Here is a 20,627-nt window from a genome sequence, read left to right on the forward strand (position 1 = left end):
GAAATTCCACTTATATGATTTTGGTGTATGTACAACACACAATATCTTCTGCTAGGTCTTTTTCCTCGTTGACTTCTGCTGAGCTCCCTTACCTTGAAGTAAATTGTAAGTAATTTTTAAAGCCTTGTTGTGGTATAAATGAAGCTTTAAGCTTGCAGATAGCAAAGTAGGTGATCCTAATGGTTACTTTAGTCTTTAAAAGCTAATCAGGTCTGGCTGGAGAGTTTCTGTCAAGACTGAATCTAAACAGTCTGTCAAGACTGATTCTAAACAGAATTTGGTTCTCCCACATAAATCTACTTGCACTAAAGGAATTTCTACATAACTTAGTTTTTCCTTTTACAGGCCAGTGGATGTAGGATTATTCTTTTGTCTCTGCCTTTGCTACTTTCCTGAAATTATTTTCATGACAGGTTCCTTTCAGACTGTCTTCTTGTGATCCCTCACAGGAACTCCAGCCTGCCCCAGATCCTTCCCTCCAGAGTTAAACTCCTCATACCCACTCCATGGTGTAAAATGTCCTAAGATGAAGAGTCATGAGAGATCATGTACATCATGAGAGAAGTGAATTCAGGCTGTGTGGAAGAGTCTCTGATGATACATTTTATCACAAGATTTTCTGACTTGCATGCTTTTCCTTGAAAAGCCAAAGCTGGAGGAATCAATGTCTCCTTTTTTTTCATCCAGTTGTGTCTAGGTGTCCATATGGTTAGGCCAAGCTTTATAATGCTTCCATGAGAGCTTAAAGGTTAATTGTCATAGTCATAATTGAGAAAAAACAGATTTTTTTTCTTGAGCACACAACTTTGTATCTCTGATAGTTGTTTTAAGTGTGGGACCTGAATTTTTACATTGGATGGTCATAAAATGTTTTTCTAAATGGCTGGAGGTAACACTGAAGTCCCCTGATCTAGTCATCTTTCTCAGGAGTTATCTCCTCTGCCATTGTTTGCAGATTTGTGTTTGGTCTGCTCTTCCATGATGGCAGAACTGCACTGCCTTTGCAGCCAGGGGTTCAGTGCTCCACCTTCTTTATCCTTGGGTGGGTTTTCATGTCTGGCTTGTCTGACATGTTTGCTTCTTTTAGATTGTGTTATGTGCATAGGGAGCATTTTTCTCCAATCCTTTACCTAGAAAACTTCTATGTACTTGAGCTTGGTTATTGTGCTCTCTTTGGTCTTAGCAGTCCCATTCCTCTGTCATTCTCTGTAGGTCCTGCTTTTTGATTCTTCCTTGATGGGCCACTTGGGCTTAATTAAATTAAATAAACTTTAACTTTCCAGTTGAAATTGAAAGGGTTCTACAACAGATTTCACTGTCTAACTGGATGAATACTTGTTCAAAAGCAGGGCAGAGGAGTTGGGAACAGAATGACTTCCTTGTGTGATGCATTTTAGCTTTAGGAGCTTTTCAGCACAATGCTGAGTAACTAACTCTGATAACTATCTCTGACAATAAGTTATTTCTGAAGAGGTCCCTGTTCACGTGTCAGGCGTACTACAATGCAGCTGTGGGTTATTTTAACATTTGGTTGTAGGAAATAAATATTTCTTGTAGAAAAAGTATGCAATCTATTTTTTATTTTGTAGTGTTTGCAAGACGTGTTCTTTCTCATAACAGTGTTTTGGATAAATCCAAGGTGACCTTGGTATTAAATAAGCTTACGATATTTTTCAGCTGATGATATATTTTGAAGTGTGCTGCAGAAAATTTGTACCTGTAGACCCATGCTAAGGAAAATATTTCACTGAAATCTAAAACCAGAAGAGATATGAGGCAAAGCAGCTCGCTATGTTTTTAACTATCACAGTTAGGGAGAACGGGATTGTCACACACTGTGACTTGTGAAATTTGTGGCTCAACATTGCTCTGTGCTTCTAGAGTTTGGTGATTTGCAGTAGACCTGACTGGAAATGATGGAAATGCCTTTTGGAATATTAACAGTGACCTCCCTTTTGCAGATCTGTCCAAAATTTCCCTCGTGATTAATGGACAGAAACCTTGTAAATCACACATCCTTGTTTAGTATTTGGAGCTATGCTTGTTTGCATCAGGTCATGATATGACCTATTTTGCATAGTGAAGTGTGTTTGTAGCTAAAAGAATGGAAATCAAAGGTCTTAATGGAATTGGTTTTGTAAGCCATTCATTTTCTAAAGGAGATGGATGAGTTAATGGAACTACCTATGTTATTTGAAACTGGCTTTGAGGTAATTACTGAGTGCTGATTCAGTAATGTGGGACAAATTGCAGTTTTAATCTTTCATGTTATTACCGGCATTTGCAAAGTATCAGGACACTGTAGGAATTATGATGAACTCTATCAGCTTTAGAAGATGCCATAAGGATTAAGAATATTTGCAGATGCTCTAATTTAATTTTCTGCTGCATTGAAGATACTTGCTGTGTAGCAAGTTTTTATGATGTATATAAAAGGTGGGGCAATTTATAAGAAGGTGCGGCTCTCATGATGCATGTAATTTCATTTTGTGTATGGAAATATTTAGAAAGCATAGTGATGTTTGCTGAATTGTACTGTTTGCTAACTGCAAACAACTTCATCAAAGTGTATATAGTGTCTTTTGTTCCACCATTTTTAATCTGGTTTTGTATTTCTGTTCTTTCACTTACAATGGGCTATTTATTCCTTGCATAGTTTTTCTTTTTTCCTGAGGAAGTCTGATAGACTGTGCAGAGGCAGGCACTAGCAGCACTTACTATCTTGATTAGCTTGGCCTGTTCCTGAAGTTGTGGCCTTCCGGAAATTGTTGAAATAAAAAATTAAAAAAAACAAAACCCAAAAGCATTTTGAGTTTGGGTCAGATCTTGTCAAGACTGTCTGCAAGCTGTGCTTGTCCCATTGACTTTTGGTGGTTTTACACATGTTTTTAAGTTAGTGTCATTGCTAAGCTGAAGCTGATGGTCTGGTTTGTTACTCATACCCTGGTGTCAGCCAGGAGTGAGCTGTATTGAAATAATGGAGGTTCAGGTGTGTAAAAGCAGTATGAAAGGAGAATTTTATCCAGACTATTATACCAGTGTAGTTTGATTGTGTCTTTCCATCTGGTCCACTTGTGGGTGGCTATATACAGTGAGAGCAAAGATTCATCTGTCATATACTGTTTTTAAGACTGTTGGAAACGTCATGAAAGGATTTAAGAAACAGGGCAATTATAGAGCAGTCTTTTCCTTTGTGTATCTTCCCAGCTACTGAATGTTGGTCAGACTTTCTCAGCTAGAAATTTTTCTCACAAGAGAAAGACATTACAGATGTTCAGGCAGCTCTAATAGGCAAAATCCCCTCGTATGTGTGACCAGAATTCCCCATGACTGCCTTGTCTAGCCTTGTTAATTATCCAGGGCTGCCGGCGTGAGTGCTCTGGCAGGCTTTGGTGCCTCTTGGGCTGTGGAGTGTGGCTTGCCCCAGCAGAGAGGTCTTGGGGTTTATAAGGCGCCACTGACAGCTGTACATTAAAATTCAAGGAAAATCCATTCTGAGGGAGGAGTTTCCTAAGGTGGCATGATACTGGGTGGTTTAGACATCTCCTGGCTTCTCGCTGAGTGTTTTTTCTTCTCCTTCTTGTAACATTGCTTAGGAAGATTCTGACAGGTTCTTTGGCCATATAGCCAAAGTTATTTCAGTTCTGGAAAGTATTTGAAGGAGAGTCTTGGGATGATTGGAGTGATAAAAGAAAGGAGGGACGGAAAGAAAAATTACCTATGTTTGCAAATTTTTTTCACATGATTTCAGACGGGCTGAGTGATTTGCTCACCAAAATCTTAGTTTGGTTTGAGGTCAACGGCCTATTTGCACTAAATTTACGCTTACATGCAATGTGGGAAGTCCAGCTGCCTGGCCCATGGCTATCAGAGAAATCATTTTGTCACGGGAAGCTGTGTGAGTTCTCTAAGATGAACACATCTTAGAAGATGCTGTGTTCCAAGAGTGCCGGTTTGAACTTAAGCACAGAGTAAAACAGGCTGAGTTGCTCTATATGATCAGGGCCTTTTCACTTTAAGAAGCTACATAGACAAGCCTAAGGTCTTGTTTCCTCATATTCTACCTTGACATCCATGCAGTGCTGAGATCTTTGCTCTGAAGTCAACATAAGTTCCATATTTAAACAATTTTCACTGGCCTTGGTGGAATTGTTCCAGATTGTACCAGTTATACTGGATCAGAATCAGGCTATATTCTCATATAATACTCAAATGCCTTAAAAAATTCTTTGTTCTGTTAAAATTTTGAGACAAATTTGTGTCTACTTTAGGCAGACCTACTTAGATAAGAACTACAAATTCAAGACAAATATATGAAGTCAAGTTGTAGTGACTTTAAATTACTCTTGCCTTTATCTGTATTTCTTGTGTTTTCTTGTTCGTGTTGATCAATTGTCCGTGTTTCTTGTCAAACTGGCTGATTTTGCTTTGACATTCCATTTCAGAGCTAGTTTTGTCTTCTTCCCTCAGACTCCCCCTTCCTTATTCATCATTCCATTTGCAATGTCTTTAGTGAAGCCCATCAAGGGTAAGTGTCTTCAAAAAACTTTTTCCTCTTCTAAGCTTTGGTGCCTAATTAAAGGAATTGCTAAGAGATTGTGGAAAGCATCATTAAGAGGGTCTGATTTGATTTTTTCCTTGCTTTTTTCCATGCACAGGTTTCACATCAAAATTTATGGGTAAATGGGATAGCAGCATCCCAGGATATTCCTGAGCTGAGACTGTAACCATGGACAGAATAAGAGGAGACTTGACCAGTCCCATGCAACCAGGAGATGCAGAGAGGAGCAGGACTGGAGAGCAAGACCCAGAACTAACTGTGCTGGGAAAAGCACAAGAGTTCTTTCAGATTTGTGATCTGGAAGGCAAAGGCTTCGTCACTCGTCAAGACATGCAGGTAAAACAAAATTGGTTATGTGAAATGCACAATGAGAGAAGCTCCTAAAGCCCTTAATGAGTTGAGACTGATTAATTTAGAGTTAAAAATGTTAACACCGTCCTCATAACTTTAAAGAGATATGTGAGATTTAAAATAATATCTTTGAAGTCTTACATAATGCTTGCATTTTTCCTCACCGACAAAGCAACAAAAAAGTGGAAAATCAAAGTAAATTAAGTTAAAAAAAAGTCCCAGGACTTCAATTCTATTCTTGTTGAAAACATCGAAACACCATTAAATTCATTGCTTTGTGATTTGCCACAGTGCCAGGGGTGTATTTAGTCTGCCAATTTTATCCTTTTTTCAGCAAAATTGTGTAAATAAAGTCTTTCACTGTGGCTTCACTGTCAGGCAATGGTGGATGAACTCTCAGCTGGATCACATATATATGTAGAAAGTACAGAGGAACAGTATTTTTAGCATTATTCAGTGTTGGCAGCAATCTTAGGAAATTGTGCTTAATTTGTTTGAGGGCCCAAAATCAGATTTGCTGAATATGCTGATGAGAAAAAGCAGCTATATATAACAAAAGCTTTTGAAAATGTGATTGTGGCACATTGCAGAAGTGGTAAGATGATTTGAGCCAGTATGTGGCAGAGAACAGGAATGTACTCATGCTTGACACGCAAAGCATAACTTGAGTTAATCCATTTCTACTTCAGTACTTAGAGATGAAACAGAATTAGGGAGCAGTAGCAAAACAAATTCATCATGATCTATGACTAAAGAAAGCATCTAATAGAAAATTTAGAAACTTTCTCTGTCCTGAGAAACAAAAGTTGTCTGTATGTATGAAAACACAGTTGAAACAACTTTACATATTTTGGAAAAGGAAAACCCCCCTAAATAGACTGCTCAGTTTGCTAGCTCTCAAGAGCTTTCTTTGCAGTTGTGTGTTGCTGAGTTTTCTGATGACCTCTGTTAATTACGCAAAGTTGAAAAAAGAGAGGAATGCAGATGCTGCCTCTGCTGTAGGCTTTGCCAATCGGCATTATCTCACTGAAGTAACTGAATTCAAAAAGCCAAACATATTGCCAGTGGTAGTGTTTGGTAAATCCAAAGCCACAGAGGGTTTAATGGATTACAATTTTACAGTCTTTCTAAAAACTGAATGGCATAGATTTTTACCTAATGGAAAACCCCTATATTTATGTGTATGTATTCGTATATAAAAAGTTTTAATACCTGCTTTTGCAAGGAATGTAAAATTATTTGATTCTCTTTGATTCTAGGTTTATGCTTAGAGTGCTGCTTTATACTTTATAAATTTATACTTCAGGTTCTAAAACAGATGTTGCAAAAGATGCAGTAGAAATAGTGTTGCAAAGAACAAATAAAGTTCTATTTCATTCCTCAATTTCATCATGTTTGTTTACTATAACTGAAAACTCCATCTATGTATGTAAGTGTATGTAAGTTCTTTAATACAGAAATAAAGGTGCTCAGGACATTTGAGATGGTGTTTCTTTACGCTTGATTTTATTTCCTGCATTTTTCATGATGTTTGCTCCCTATAAGAAAAGAAAAATTAATGAAATAAATCAGTTTTTTCCTTAAAAGGTACTAAGTGTTGATCACTTCTGCATTGTGCTGTGTTTGGTAGGTGTGTACTGCTTATCATTCTTGAAGCTTTGCTTCTGATACAGGATACTAATGCTAAGCTGTTTAATTTTTGGGCATGGGATACAAGGCATGATTTCAACAGAGGGTGCAAAGTATCTGAAATTTAATTAATCTTGATGGAACAAATCAAGATTACAAACAACTCAGTGTTTTCTCTTGTGTCTATAACAATTACTACACTAAAGATTTACTCCTCCTTGATTATGTGATGTTGTTTATTGTGAGAGGATATTAATAGCTGGATTTAAAAAAAAAATTTTCATTCCATTTTCAAATATCAAATGTACTCAACTTTGAAACCAACAAGAGGTTTTCTGAAATGGCAAGAAAGAAAATTCTACCTTAGACTTGAAACCACAGTTTCATCTCTTGGTCCTTGAGGTTATAATGAATAATGAGAATTAGTGCTGTAAAATGTTTTGTTCTAAAATACATGGGAGAATTGGGTTCAGATGTTGCTCTTAGCTGTTTGACCTCTTTCCTTGTATTTAGCTGAGTAAAAGCTTGGTATTTTAGGAGAATTAGGCACAGATATCATGAAAACACAGAGCACATTTGGTGGCAGTGCAGATAGCTTCTTTTGAAGCTCCAGTGGTATCTCTGAATATGTTTTGTTTTCTTTTCTTTTCTTTTTAAAATTTTAGGAGCCTCATATTGAAAGGGCCTATGTATTTTTACAGTAAGCTTGAAATGAGCAAATAAACAAAAACACAATGAGACTAATAACATTTGGCTTTCCTAGCCACAAACCACTTTAATTTTTTTATTAAGAAAAAACCCAAGAGGTTGGGAAAACATTGATTTAATCTTAGTAAGTGTCCCAGCTAATAAAAGTCTGCAAATGATCTGGAGGGAATTTAATGAAGCAAAGTGTTGGTACATTCCTTAGAATCTCCTATTTTCACGCCTTTTTTTTTTTCCCTCTCCCCCAAGAAAATGCAAGTAATAATGGTGTTTTCTACTCTAAATTTGGATGCTGCATTAGGGCACTGCAGCTGAGGTTGGAGAAGCCCATATTTGTCAGTCAGGTTTGCAACAAGACTTCCAGACCATTGCACTGGAATAGCAGCAGGGTCTGGGATTTTGGCACAGTCAGATTGGGTGCTCCTTCAGCAGGTCCCAAAGATCTGGTGGTAAGAGCATAGTTTCTGTTTTTCTGAATGTAAAAAGAGTGATTTGTTTGAAGCACCCTCATCAGTGTGGTGTTGGCTGTAAGAATTTTACAGGAGAAGCTGATTATAAAAGGTTTCCCTTTAGATCTTGGAGTTTGAAATCCAGACTTTGAGAAGATGAGTGTGTTTAAGTAAGAAACTGAAGACACTGATGAACTAGGTCATTTAAACTGAGTATACATTAAGTTTTCCTAGGTTTTACTTCTGGAACCAGGCAGCCATACACAACTAATCCTTATCAAAAATCCCTTTGTAACTATTTCAGATAGTTCTGTGCTTTAGTAGCTCTGTTGCTTTTACTTCTCAGGACCACCTTGGAATTCCTTTTAACACTCTTATCCATACAGTTCATAAAGCATACCCTAAACTCTTTGTGGCAACCAGGGAACTCCTGGTTAATGCATTTCAGCCAATTCTTTCCTTGCCTGTATGGCTTAGAATACTGAATAGTGATTTCTGCTGTTTTGGATTGCAGGAGAAACGTTTTTTTTGGCCCCAAATCCCTCCCCCACAGTGGAACAGATCAGCACTTTTAATCTAATGAACTTTTATCAACCTACTAGCTTGCAGTTTTAATATGTTGTATATAAAACAGGAGTTTTGGGGGGGATTAGAATGTTAATTAATAAAGCAGAGGAGTGAACCAGTGTGCATTTATATTGCTTCTCAAGCTGAGGAAAGGTTTTAATTTTCCTAGTGCTGTCTCCCAGTGGAAATGCTGGTTATTGGTGTTGTTTGCCACTCCAGTTTCCTCCTGTTTCTCGGAATCTGTCTACACTGTTAAAAGAATTAAAGTACAACCATTAGGATCAGTTTTATAGAATTCTTTTCTTTTATGTCTTTAGATTATCAGGAAAAAATATGTGATATTTGTGGAGCTGATTTGATGAAGCTATGTCTTTTTTGGTGTGAGCATGCTTCATTTCAGAAGTAGACAGTCATGAACTCCATTTAACTCATTGTGGGAACAACAGGTTTTGTCCTTAGACTGTGCAGCTTTCTTAGCTTTGTTTTATTTGCTTATTTATTTATGTACACTTTTTGAATCAGCTTGAACTAGGACAGTATATTTTCTATAATGTAGTCATCTAGAGAGTCTCTTGCTTGACTTTATGACGTGGAAGGAACTAGTTGTGCAATTCTGCTGCCAAGTTTGTCCAGTAGCCTGATAATCAAGCCATTTCACAGGAGGCTGAGGCTCCACCTCAAGTTCTTCCTCTTCTCCATGAGATTGGAATTTGTGGCACCAGACAGTTGTTCTCCTTGTGTCATCATAATGGATTCATAAAGACAAATAAGTCATTAAAGCACATGTCCCTCACTTGATCCGGTTTTGCTCTGTAATTAGATTTTCACTCAGGGAAGCAAAGGACCTATCCTGCCATGCTATGGATGTTTTGTAGAACCCAGTCTTCCTCTTATCCTGTAGTAATGGATAAAGTTGTTGCATGTTTTGTCATTACAGAGGCTGCATCCTGAGTTACCTCTTAGCCTGGAAGAACTTGAAAAAGTTTTTGTTACATTGGATGCTGATGGCAATGGCTCACTTACCCCAAAGGAGTTCATCACAGGATTCAGTGAGTTTTGGAAACATGTCTCTTCTTTTGAGCTTTATTCGTGTTGTGTACTCTCCACATGAATCAAGAGGATCTTTGTCTTAACAGGGCACTTAATACTTAAGGGAGCCAGACTGTTCCCTAGATATAGCAGATATATGTAGCAGAGGAAGAAGTGATCAAATTATATGAACAAGTAGACAAAGGGCTCCTGGGTCTTTCTCTCCTGTGTAAAATGACAAGCCATGACACAATATGAAAAAATGATGAAATCATCTGAACCACACCTGTTTTAAGCTGTTGAGTAAATCTATGTACAATTTATTGAAGGTTTCCTTTGGGCAGGGGGGATGGGAAGTCTTGTGTATTATATCAGGTAATAGGACGTGTAAGATAATTAAAATTATCTCTAATCTTAATGTAAGACAATGCTAGGAGTATGTTAACACCATTGTCCTTAAAGCTATGGGAATGCTTTCTACAATGAATTAATTCTTCAAGTGGTGTTAATTTATTTCAAAACAAAACAGGAGGAGGCACTTATTACTTCTGTAAGATATGATCTGATAAGTCTTTGTAACTGCTTTTTTCAACAGCACCCTTATTGTCATATTCTCTGTGCCTGTCACAGGGTGGTTTTCTCCCCAGATGTGACATTCCAGATAAGATGACAATGTTGGTTAAACAGTGCTTGCTCGTTTACGCAGAATCAATTTTGTACCTAATTTTAGCTCTGCTGGCTAAGCGTAAGCATTTTATCTAGAAAACTGAATCTCATCTTGGTGTGAATTGCAACAGCAAATCTTAATTTAGTTAACATCTACAAGTCCAACAAACAGGACCTATGTTTTTGTTTTCATCAGTAGTTTGAAACCCTAATTCTCTCATGTCCCACCTCTCCCATTGTAGAGGTAGATCAAGTATCTTCATAGGGTATGCTCTAACCTGAAAACTGACATTATTAAAAAATGAAATAATATATGCTTTGCTTTTCATGAGTTAATTTAAGATTACTTCCATAAGCAATCCCTGCATAACCAAAATTCTTTACTAAGGGAGGTTGTAAGTGGCTGCCATCTCAAGCAGCTCCAGATCCTGGGGATTCTTCCTGCTCAGGTGCTGGAGCCCAGTCCAGAGGCCCAGGTGGATGTGGCCACTGCTTTCCTTTTTGCAGGTTCAGCTGGTAGTAAATTAAACATGTACCCCAAAGACGTCCACACAGGCACACAAAGGACATGGACCGCACCACGTAAAAGATAAGGATAGACAATGTGAAGCATGGTACATCTTAACTTGCCACACAGCACTGACAGGTATTTTCCAGGCCAGCTAGTCGTACATTTGACTAGGTGATGATGTTGGCATTCCTGGTAGAAGCAGAAGCTGTAGTAGATAAAAGCTGCTTGAGCAGGCAGAGTAGTGTCTGGATAAAGGTCATGCTGCACCAATTACTCTCTCAACTAGGAGGGTCCTGTTTCTATTTCTAAATGGTGGCAAATCTGAAATTTACTGTAACCCCTCTTTGCAACATATGTTCTGTTGCTGTCGTGCTCTCTTAGGTGCTATGAGAAAATATGCAAGATGGAGTTAATAAAAACATCAAACCACACCAGTGTTTCTGTTTCCTTGGATCTATAGAAATTCTGTACTGGAACTTAGAGTATAACCAAAAAAACCTCTGCATAAAATCACAATAGTCGTGCCCCCAAAAAAAAAAAAAAAAAAGTTGACTTCTGGATGTACAAATAAATAAATAGCTGGCACATTTGGAATTTGATTGAATGTATCTGGTCTATGGTAAATGAGCGCAAATGAGCACAAATGTATTGATTATTCATGTGACAATGTCACTTCTGCATCCTCACCATACAACTACTGTTAATAAGATGTAGCTTTCTGTATGCAATTTATATAGGAATTGAATGTGTCTTGACCAATTGTCTTTGGTCATGCACTAAAAAGAATGTTAAATTTTATTTAATATACGTTTTATCAGTACTGATATTTTAGATTCCTAATCTATTTAAACCTATCAAGAAAGAAACCCACAACATTTATGAAGAGTTGTTACTGCAATTTGTGTCCTTTTATGTTTTTGCATGGAGATATGAAGTTTTTTATTGTTTGTGAATTTTGAGGTGGATGATTTACTGAAGGTTAGACATTAAACTGGGCCCAAAGCCAGCCATAGAACTCAGGGATCCTCTTAGCATGCCCCATCCTTTTGTTTATTTACCATAAAATTTGAGTTTTAGTATGTTTAGTATGAAATCACTTCTTATAGTAATTTCTGAAAATGCTAATGTATGTAATTTCTAATTCTTAGGCCAATTTCTTTTGGAGCAGATTGCTTTGAAAAATGACATGGTGCAACCATCAGAAGGTGAAACAGCCTGCCCAGTTAGATACGAAGAGACCATGACTGGTGATGAGGATGAGGAATTCCAGTTCTCAAATCTGATGGATCGGCTTGGAGCTGCAAAGGTTTTGGATGAGTGAGTTCTCACAGCAATCATCAGTTGTATGACCTTTTATGATTCACCTCCGTGTTTGATTTTAATGGAATCTAAGATGAATGGCAAGAACAAAAGCTGCTCAAAAACACAGAGATTCATAAAAAAACTAATTTTCTTGCTGTCATGATAAAATGCTGTTTGACCAAATTTCTAAGAGTAGAACCATTGTACTCCAGGCACATGAAACGTGTTTTTCTGCCATGTGATCTGAACATAGATAATTACAAGCATGTAATCCACAGATGTCACTGATTTTCAATCAATGAATGTTGACTGCTATTTTTGGCAAGGGCTGCATTTAAAGTGCACCATAAGTAGGGAATTTTTCTCCACTTTTTCTGCTTTTTCTCCTCTTCCTGCCTAATTGCATATTCTCTGGTAATTCTACTTCTTCCAAGGCTAGGATGGATCCCTCTGAAACATGGAGCATAAAACCTGCTCAAAGAGCTTTTTGTGTGATGGCCTCACATTCATTGGTCAATCACAATGAATATTGTAGAACAGAAAAAAAAAAAAACCTTGGGCAAAAATGGGAGAGAATCTAGACAAGTGGTACAAATATTTAAGAAATACATCTGTGATTCTTACTATGGAACAAAAGCACTCATCTGTCCTTGTCTTCTTGACTGCTTGTTCCAGGAAACAGTTCATTGTCAGCCATCCTGAAAGTCTTTCATTATGAAGAGATATTTATCACCCATTTTTTCTATCCTTACTCTCATTTTGTCCTTTAAATACAGCACTCTTTGCTGGCTACGTTCAGGATTGCAGTGCTCATGGAAGAAAGTGAGTCAGGTAGAAACAAAATGGTTCAGGAGAATATTGGCAAAGTATTAGAAACCCATTATCATTCACAATAGAGCTGTCAGTGTCTGCTGAACGGATTTGGAAACACAACATTATCTTGGTAAATCTTTAAATCAGAATTTCAAGATGTTTTGTTCTGCTTTTTGTAGCAGAATCGCCATGGAAGAAAAATGTATCGAAAATGAAAGAATGCGGTAGAAATGCAATTTGTTAACATAGCTATGTTACTTAGGAGTCTGAATCTCATTCATTTCTTATGAGGGAGGGATTTTGTTAGCTTTTCCGCTTCCCCCTCCCCTCTAGATCTGTGGGAACTTCTTTAATTCCAATAGAAGTGATGGCAGGGCATACTGTATCTCGTCTGTCTTCTTTCTTACCCATTCCTGTTTAGGTGGAGTGTCTGGCAAAGCACCCACTAAACAAGCAGTTCCTGTGCTATTCTGCAATCAGCAATGGCCAGATGTTGCAATGTATTTTTTTTAATAAATTCAATCTCCATAATTTCCCACCCCGTCATCCTTCTCAAATCTGGCACAGTTTAGGTTGTTTTTAATAAGTTTTGTGTTCTGACTAGTGTTGCCCTGAAGCCTCCATCTACTAAGGGTGCTAAGGACATTTACTGCAGCCTGGGAAATGTTCTCTCTTAATGAATCCTTTATGATGTTTTCTTTCAGTGAGACTGATGTGAAGCAACTTTGGTTGCAGCTAAAAAAAGAAGAACCTCATTTACTTTCCAATTTTGAAGAGTTCCTGGTCAGAATTTTTTCCCAGCTCCAAGAAGCAGATAATGAGAAGAATGAATTGGAATGTGCTCTAAAAAAGTTAGTACTTCTCTTTGTTAGACTGCTTGTGTAGTTTTACAGATATTTCACCTGCTATTTGAACTTCTGAAATAAACAAGGTATTTCAGCAGAGAACAAAGGACAAGACTTCACATAATGTAAAATTTCCTATAATGTGAAATTTTATCAAGCATTAAGACTATGGGTAGGACCATTCATATGGCAGAACTGAATTAAATTAGCTTTTCTCTTCTGGTTAAGATTTTACTGACTGAAATTCTTTTGCAGATACCTGTTATTGCATTGAAGTTTTAAGACAATATTGAGTGATTCCAATCTAGTTAATCAGTTTGATTCCAGAGGAAAGTCGTATTTAACAGTAAATCTGGTAAATTGTCTGTGTGCTTTGCAAGCATTGCGTGCAGAAAAGCTATAAACCTGGATTAACTGGCTAGAGACATAAGAGGTTTAAGATGTTAGAGCAGCACAAAGCACTGATACTAGTGAAAATGTAAGCTAACAAATATATATAAAACAAAGCTATGAAATACAATAAATAATGTATGTATGTTTTATATATAAAATGTATAAAATGCAAATATAAACAAATACATAAAATGCACATGCAGAAATATGTATAAGAACTAAAATTAATAGATCATTCTTTTGTATGTAGTTATCTAGAGGGAGAAAAGTTATAATGCTAAATCTTAACAAAATGCAGAATTATGGGCGTAGTTGAAGTTCCACTGTATTTTTATTTTGAAGTGTTACTTCTGAATTTCAGATTCTTATAGACTGAGCAATAAAGGCAAATATATTGTTGAAATTTTACTTCATTTGTTCAGCATTCTCCTGACTATGCTGAGAATGAGACAAGGCTTATGAGGAAGGAAAAAACCTAAAAATGTGTGATCATTAAAGACAATTGGTTTATATTTGTAGTAGCATTTTCAGCTAAGTCTCTGTGTGTGGTTTTAGCCTTCAGGCAGCTGGAAACAGCATACAGAGAGTTTTCCTGTCTGTTTTAGACTAGAGATTGTAAACTACCATGTATGGTGAAAGGTTTGTTGTGTGAGGGTTTTTTGGGGTTTTGTGAGTGTTTTTTTGGGAGCTGAATGAATAAATGTGTCTCTTTAATAGCTCTGATCAGTGCAGAGGTGTACAGAGAGTACATTAGCATTATCTTTTCTGGCTGATGTGAAATGTCTACCTTGAAAGTGTGTTGAATTTTTATGCCTTTGTAGTAGACACATGTTTTAGCTAATTTCTTCTTTTTGTTGCTCCTGATAACACTGCTGATTTCAGCACGTTGATTGTTGTTTTGTTTGTAGTCAATTGCTGGAAGGAATCAGAGTAGTAAGGTTGTAACAGTGGGGATGAATAACCTGTTTCTTTTAACCTATGTATGAATCACAACAAAGCTCAAGACAGCATCATATAGGGGAGAAGATTAATTTTTTTTAATACCCACATACTTACTAGTACTAAGATGCATGTATCTGAGAGACTGGCCAGGATTTACTGTGGGGTCACAGAAGAGAAGGGATGCTGGGTGTTGAGGACCTATAATGTCTACTGGGTTGTTCTTGATTGGTGACAATAATACTCTTTGGAAATTGAATATGAATTTGATCTTTCATCTTTTCTTCTGGAGTCTTTCCTTCCTGACTCACCTCTGTGAGTCATTAGGCAATAAGGCAGTCTACTCTCTGCCTTTTGTCTCATTTCCTGGGTGTAGGCTGTGCTTTTGTCTTCAATTGTTCCTTTTTCTTCTATCCTGGATGTCCTCAGAAGTTTCATGTGCGTGTGCTGGGATCTTTATGCCATAAAAATCTATGCTCTTCACCTGTGATGTTCTTCTCTACATTTTTTATGTGCTTTCTTCTGCACCTTTCACATGTGCATATTTTCATCTTGAACCTGAGTCCCGTGGTTTGAGACACCCTGGTGTTTCATCCTGCTCATGTTCAATAGATCCAGTGGGTTGCTGCTATTCCTATTTGTAGGTCCGGGCAGCAGTGAGGATGAGCATATATTCTCAATACACAAACATGCAAATACAGCACACCTGGGAGACTGTGCAGGTTAATACTGATGTAACTAGAGAGAGAGAGAAAAAAAACCCAAAACCAAACGGGTTTTAAATCTAAACCAAATGTGATTTTGTGGGTACAATATTTGTTTGCCAGGGGAGGTTAGTTCTCCTTGATTTTTGGTATTTATGTTTCATTTTAAGGGCTAGTTTGAAATTAGATGGCTTCTTAAACATAGCAGTAGTGTTTTTTAAAATAATAGGGTGATGTGTTGAGTACCAAAAAAAGCAGAGATGAACGTTAGGAAGAGAAAATAAAATCATTCTTGGGTGATGGGCAATTACAATTTCAGAGAAAGCCCATGGGGGCATTGCAGAGAGCTTCCCAAAATCAGCCAAAAGGGCCCAGTAAACTGCTGGGCACTACCAGGGAGGGTACTTGGCATGTGGAAAAGCATGTTTTTGCCACTGCATGGACTCTTAGGGCACCCATATCCTGAGCACACTGTGGGAAGTTCTGGTCTCTGCAACAAAGGAAGAATGTAGTTGGATGAGGAAAAGTGCAGGGAATGGCAACTCAGTGGTTAAAGGAATAGAGCAGCTATTCTGAGAGAGCTATTTTTAAAAGGTCGTATCTCTTGAATGAGGAGGCAAAGGCTGGAGTGGAATATGACAGACCTTGTTATTCTTCAAATCCCTGGCAGTAGAACCAAGAGGCTTTTAATAAGACTGATAGGAAGTAAGCCTAAAAGAGATGAGAAAGACCTTTTTCTCCTAATAGCAGATAAAATCTTCAACTGCCATTAGCTCTGTCTGCTGCTGTGCTTTTGTATTTGAAGGACAAACCTAATAAAAATGTAGACTCTGTTTCAAACAAGAGTTCTAAACAGGCAAGATAAACGAAAGGGTAAAGATGAAGGGAAAGATGAACTGACTTCTCACTTAGCATGGGATAGTGTCAGAATCCATCTTTGTGGAAGATGAGGAGAATCAGCATCTCAGGAGATTAGTTCACACTGTGCACAAATCACTGTATTTTTTTAAGGAGAAAGAACCATTATGACAAACTGCACAGACAGCAGTTATGAAATCAAAACAATTCACATTGCAGCTACATGAATGGGCAGAAATCAAACCCTTGTAAGTGCGTTGATCCTGAACCTATCGTCTGAACTTAGTGAACTCACGTTACATTTCATCTGCTTTCATCTGTATCTGTTTATTCCACAGTGTTACTGAAAGGAGAGACTAAATTATCAAATATGGCTGAAATTATAAAAGTATGTGTTAAGTAAAACTTGAAGGGGTCATCTAAGGGAATAGAAAAACATGTTGTATTTTTCACATAAAAATGATATATCCTTATCAATTCAGTTTTTTTCTTCTGAATATATGTGGGAAATATTTGCCAGCTAATTTTTTTTTCTACTGCTTGTTAGTTATTTTACTTATAATTGTTAGACTTTTGATTATGAAGGGGTATTATTTTCCCCTTCTGTTTAATTTGATCAGAGCTAAGAATGGAAATCCATGAATGGAATGCTTGCAGGGTATTCAGCCTGCAGAAATGGTGTGTGCTTATGTGCCAGAGCAACTGAAAAGATTCCTACACTCAGTAGTGCTTTCAGGATGTGGTCTTCATGGTGCTACCATATCCTTTGCTTCCAAACACAGTGGAGGGAAAAAAAATACCTAAATCAGCAAGCTAAAGCACAGGACTAAAGTTATTCTCCCTGTCATACAGGAGCCCAGGAAATCTTTATGATTCCCATGGAAACACTGACTGTTGTTCAGTGTGTTCTGCCTCTGCAAAGTTACAGGGCTTTTCAGTAGTCAGTCTAGTGCTGGTCAAAGAGACATTTTACTGCATGAATACAGTAGGTGTATGGTCCTAGCATCTCTACCATGCCTTTCTAAGTAGTTGTTATTTCTCTAGGAATTTGTGTAATTTGCTTCCATTGATGAGTGCTAGTTTAAGAAATTAGCATTTTCTTAGTTTCAAGAAAATAATTTGAGATCAGAACATGACACATTTTTACAGTATAAGGGGACTAAAGCAGCTAAAGGGCTTCTGGATTTTCTGGCACTCTATTTGAAATGTTGCAGTCACATGGCAAAGGCCCTTTTGGGGCCTGGTTTTCTCACCTAGTCAGAGTTTATGAAAGTCTAAGTGGCAGCCATTGTTTTCCTCCAATTCTTGTAGCTTGACAGTTGTGTATTGCTTCTGTAAATCCTGGGAAAATGTCTCTCATTTTTTTACCTGTGACTGAAAAAGCAAGCTGGCAGTGTCAGGTGTTCTGCTGTTGAAAGGGGGAAAGACAGACTTGTTTCTGGTTTTTACTCATTCTTCTTAGATTAGGTAAAGTTTTTTAATTTTCTTTAAAATTTACTTTGTTTTAAATTAGAAGAGAACCAGGCCTTCAATAAGGGAAAACATAGAATATGTACCACATTGGGTTAAAAAAAGTAGATACAAAATAAATACTGGGTTTTTTTCTACTGCATGTTCCTTGTCTTGCTCTTGGTGATGTCAATGCCCTTGAAGATTCTGTACTTTATTTGTGACAGATGCATTATGCAGATTGCTCAAGGAACAGCTATGGCAGGAAGAATATGAGGCAATATACAGTACTGTCAGATAAAGTTCCTAATAATCACTATAAAAAGTTATTCTAGGATGTCCCCTGAGTTTGATACAAAGATATTTTTGCTTTTCAGTCCGGATTAATGAGCACAGAATAGAATAGTAGCAGAACAAAGCAGGTATCTTGTTCCCTGTCAACAGTTAAATTTTTTCTGTCCAAGCTAAACATTGTAATCCTTCATGGATCAAACTGCAGTGATGTTAATTGCAATATTCCACTGGGAAAAAAGTGAACTTTGTAGGTTCTTCTTTTTTCTTCCTACAGTTGCATACACTTGTGCACAGTGTATTTGTTTCTGTTCCTCATCTGGCCTTTTCAAATTTGTTTCAGCAGAGCAGTTAGAGAGGCAGTAAGGCTGCTTTCAAGAAGGTCTTTCGAGAATTCCGTTCTAGCTAATGTGTCTTAGATAGAAATACGTCATTCAGTACCCTTGAATGGGCAACGGTGCTGTCTAGGAGTAAAAAAAGGGAAGTTGCCATGAAAATAGTTTTAACTGTCAAATTTAGGTTCTGATATCTTGGTATTGTCATTAGGAAACTCTCTTCCTTTTACCCAAGATCTAGTAGTCATTAAAATTGCACAATGAACAGCTGCTTTATATGGAAACATCAGCTTTATATTAGCTTTTGAGCTACTGAAGCTTCACTTCCATGAGAAAAAAAAAAATCTGTGAGCATTGCTGCACAAAAATTTCTATTTCCTTGGCACCAGAGCATTCTTTGGAGTCTTGTGTAAAGGCAGAGATGTGGAGCTTAGCTGGTAATGTGGGCCATGACTTGAAGTAATGCTGCAAAGACCCACTCAGTGTATTTTTATCTCTTATTAGGAAAATTGCTGCTTATGATGAAGAAATTCAACATCTCTATGAGGAAATGGAACAGCAAATCAAAAAGGAGAAAGAACAGTTTCTCTTGAAAGTGAGTGTCTCTGTTATAGTGGCTATGGATTCTGCTCCCCCTTTCAGTGGTTTTAAACTCATTCTGGGTGTGAAATTAAAGCCCACAAAATGTATTTCACAACAGAGGAAGAAAAAACATTTTTTACCTCGCAGCTACTTTTGTGCTGCAGCTTCAAACTAAGTGACTTGTTGGATGAAGGAGCTGTGATGCCCTGTGCTCAGTGGCTGGCATACAGCACAGCTGGCATTCTTTTGAAAGTCACTTGAACTACAAATATTGTATTGTTGGTGCTACTTTAGGTCCAGCTTCTGGTCACAATCAGGAAAAACACTCTGTGAGGTTGTTCAGAGCAGCACCAATTCTGTTGAATTCTGCTGTCTCTGATTTTTGGGAGAAGATAACAATAAGAGATTAATCAAGTGATGGTAATTTGTGGAACAACAACAGGTTATTTACAAAATAAACACAGGGCAGAATCTTTGGTCACTGCCATGGTGCTTCCAAAACACCTGAAGATAAATTCCCTTTTCTTGGGAAGTTGTCTTTAAATCTCTTCTACTGTATCTGTAGTCTTTTCTTTGGATTTTTCTTTCCTGCTTTTTCTTGCAAAATTAGGAAACTAACAAGGACTCCCAGCATGCTCCAGGAAAGAGTCACCTTGGAATCTTCTAGGTGGGAAGGTGACCCCTTACTTCCTAGCTGTATCAGGATGCTCAGGAACATGGCCAATTACTTTTTGAGTATTAAAATATTGGAGGTTCCACGGCTGCTCTGGATGCCCTGGGACAGTCAGTCATGAGCTATTGGCTCATCCCTTTTTGTTTTTCTTGGCATCAGTCATTTAAATGAAACAAATACATGGTTTCAGCAATACGTGATAGAAATAGTGGCCAAAATAGTGATTATTGCCTCCATTCTCAATCAAGTATGTGTAAATATATCTAGACAATATAATCAAATATATCTCAAGCTTCCTTTTGTGATGCAAATATATCAAGTATTTTTTGTTCCCTGGCAACCAAAATAAAATAAAAGAAAAAGAAAGAGAAAAAGAAAAAAAAAGTGCCTTATCAGCTGTCTAAGGAATCATTCCTTTCACTTGCCTTACTGGGTAGTGAACCTGACTCAAATTTTCAAGTTTTTTTTCCATTCCAAGCTGAGAGCAGTTTTTAGTGGTGGATGAGATGAAACCTTTAAATAAAGTTTGTATGCCAGCTGAAGGATAAAAAGTGCTTGCAACTTTGCCTGACAGCACTTTTGTGGAACAAATAGTTTATGTGCTCTTAATAGTCCACAACTGAAGTGGTACTGAAAAGCCCCAAACAACAAAGACTTTTCCGTAAGCAATGATTGTTGGATCTCCTAATTAGTTATATATTTGAGGTTAAGCCATTTCTTTCAGGCTTTTTCATGAGAGCTTCCCACTCAAGCTATTTACAGTTTAGTCAGCAGTCACACTAAGGGCTGCCAGACACTCATGAAGTATTGTTTCTTTGCATGACTAATTTGAGATCTGGGGAGATCTGACTGTTAAATTCTTTCTCTGATGCAAAGTCTTACAAAGACTTTTCAGCCTGGGGAGATGCATTGATGCCATATAAAGGGGAAATTATTGTGGCTTGAATGAAGAGCAGCTATTGAAGAATACATTTA

The 20,627-nt window shown here is 37.4% G+C and overlaps 1 protein-coding gene across 1 annotated transcript in view; it reads left to right on the plus strand.

The window, feature by feature from the left end:
• The window catches only part of CRACR2A (calcium release activated channel regulator 2A), a 51,301-nt gene that overhangs the window by 4,859 nt on the left and 25,815 nt on the right, over positions 1–20,627 (plus strand). The window contains exons 2-6 of the mRNA XM_030955260.1: positions 4,659–4,897; positions 9,200–9,311; positions 11,617–11,785; positions 13,288–13,434; positions 18,902–18,992. Of these exons, the coding sequence (XP_030811120.1) occupies positions 4,730–4,897; positions 9,200–9,311; positions 11,617–11,785; positions 13,288–13,434; positions 18,902–18,992 (687 nt within the window). The 5' untranslated portion in view covers positions 4,659–4,729. The remainder of the gene's footprint in view (positions 1–4,658; positions 4,898–9,199; positions 9,312–11,616; positions 11,786–13,287; positions 13,435–18,901; positions 18,993–20,627) is intronic.

The sequence above is a fragment of the Camarhynchus parvulus genome, chromosome 1, assembly GCF_901933205.1.
Source record: "Camarhynchus parvulus chromosome 1, STF_HiC, whole genome shotgun sequence".
Classification (NCBI taxonomy): domain Eukaryota; kingdom Metazoa; phylum Chordata; class Aves; order Passeriformes; family Thraupidae; genus Camarhynchus; species Camarhynchus parvulus.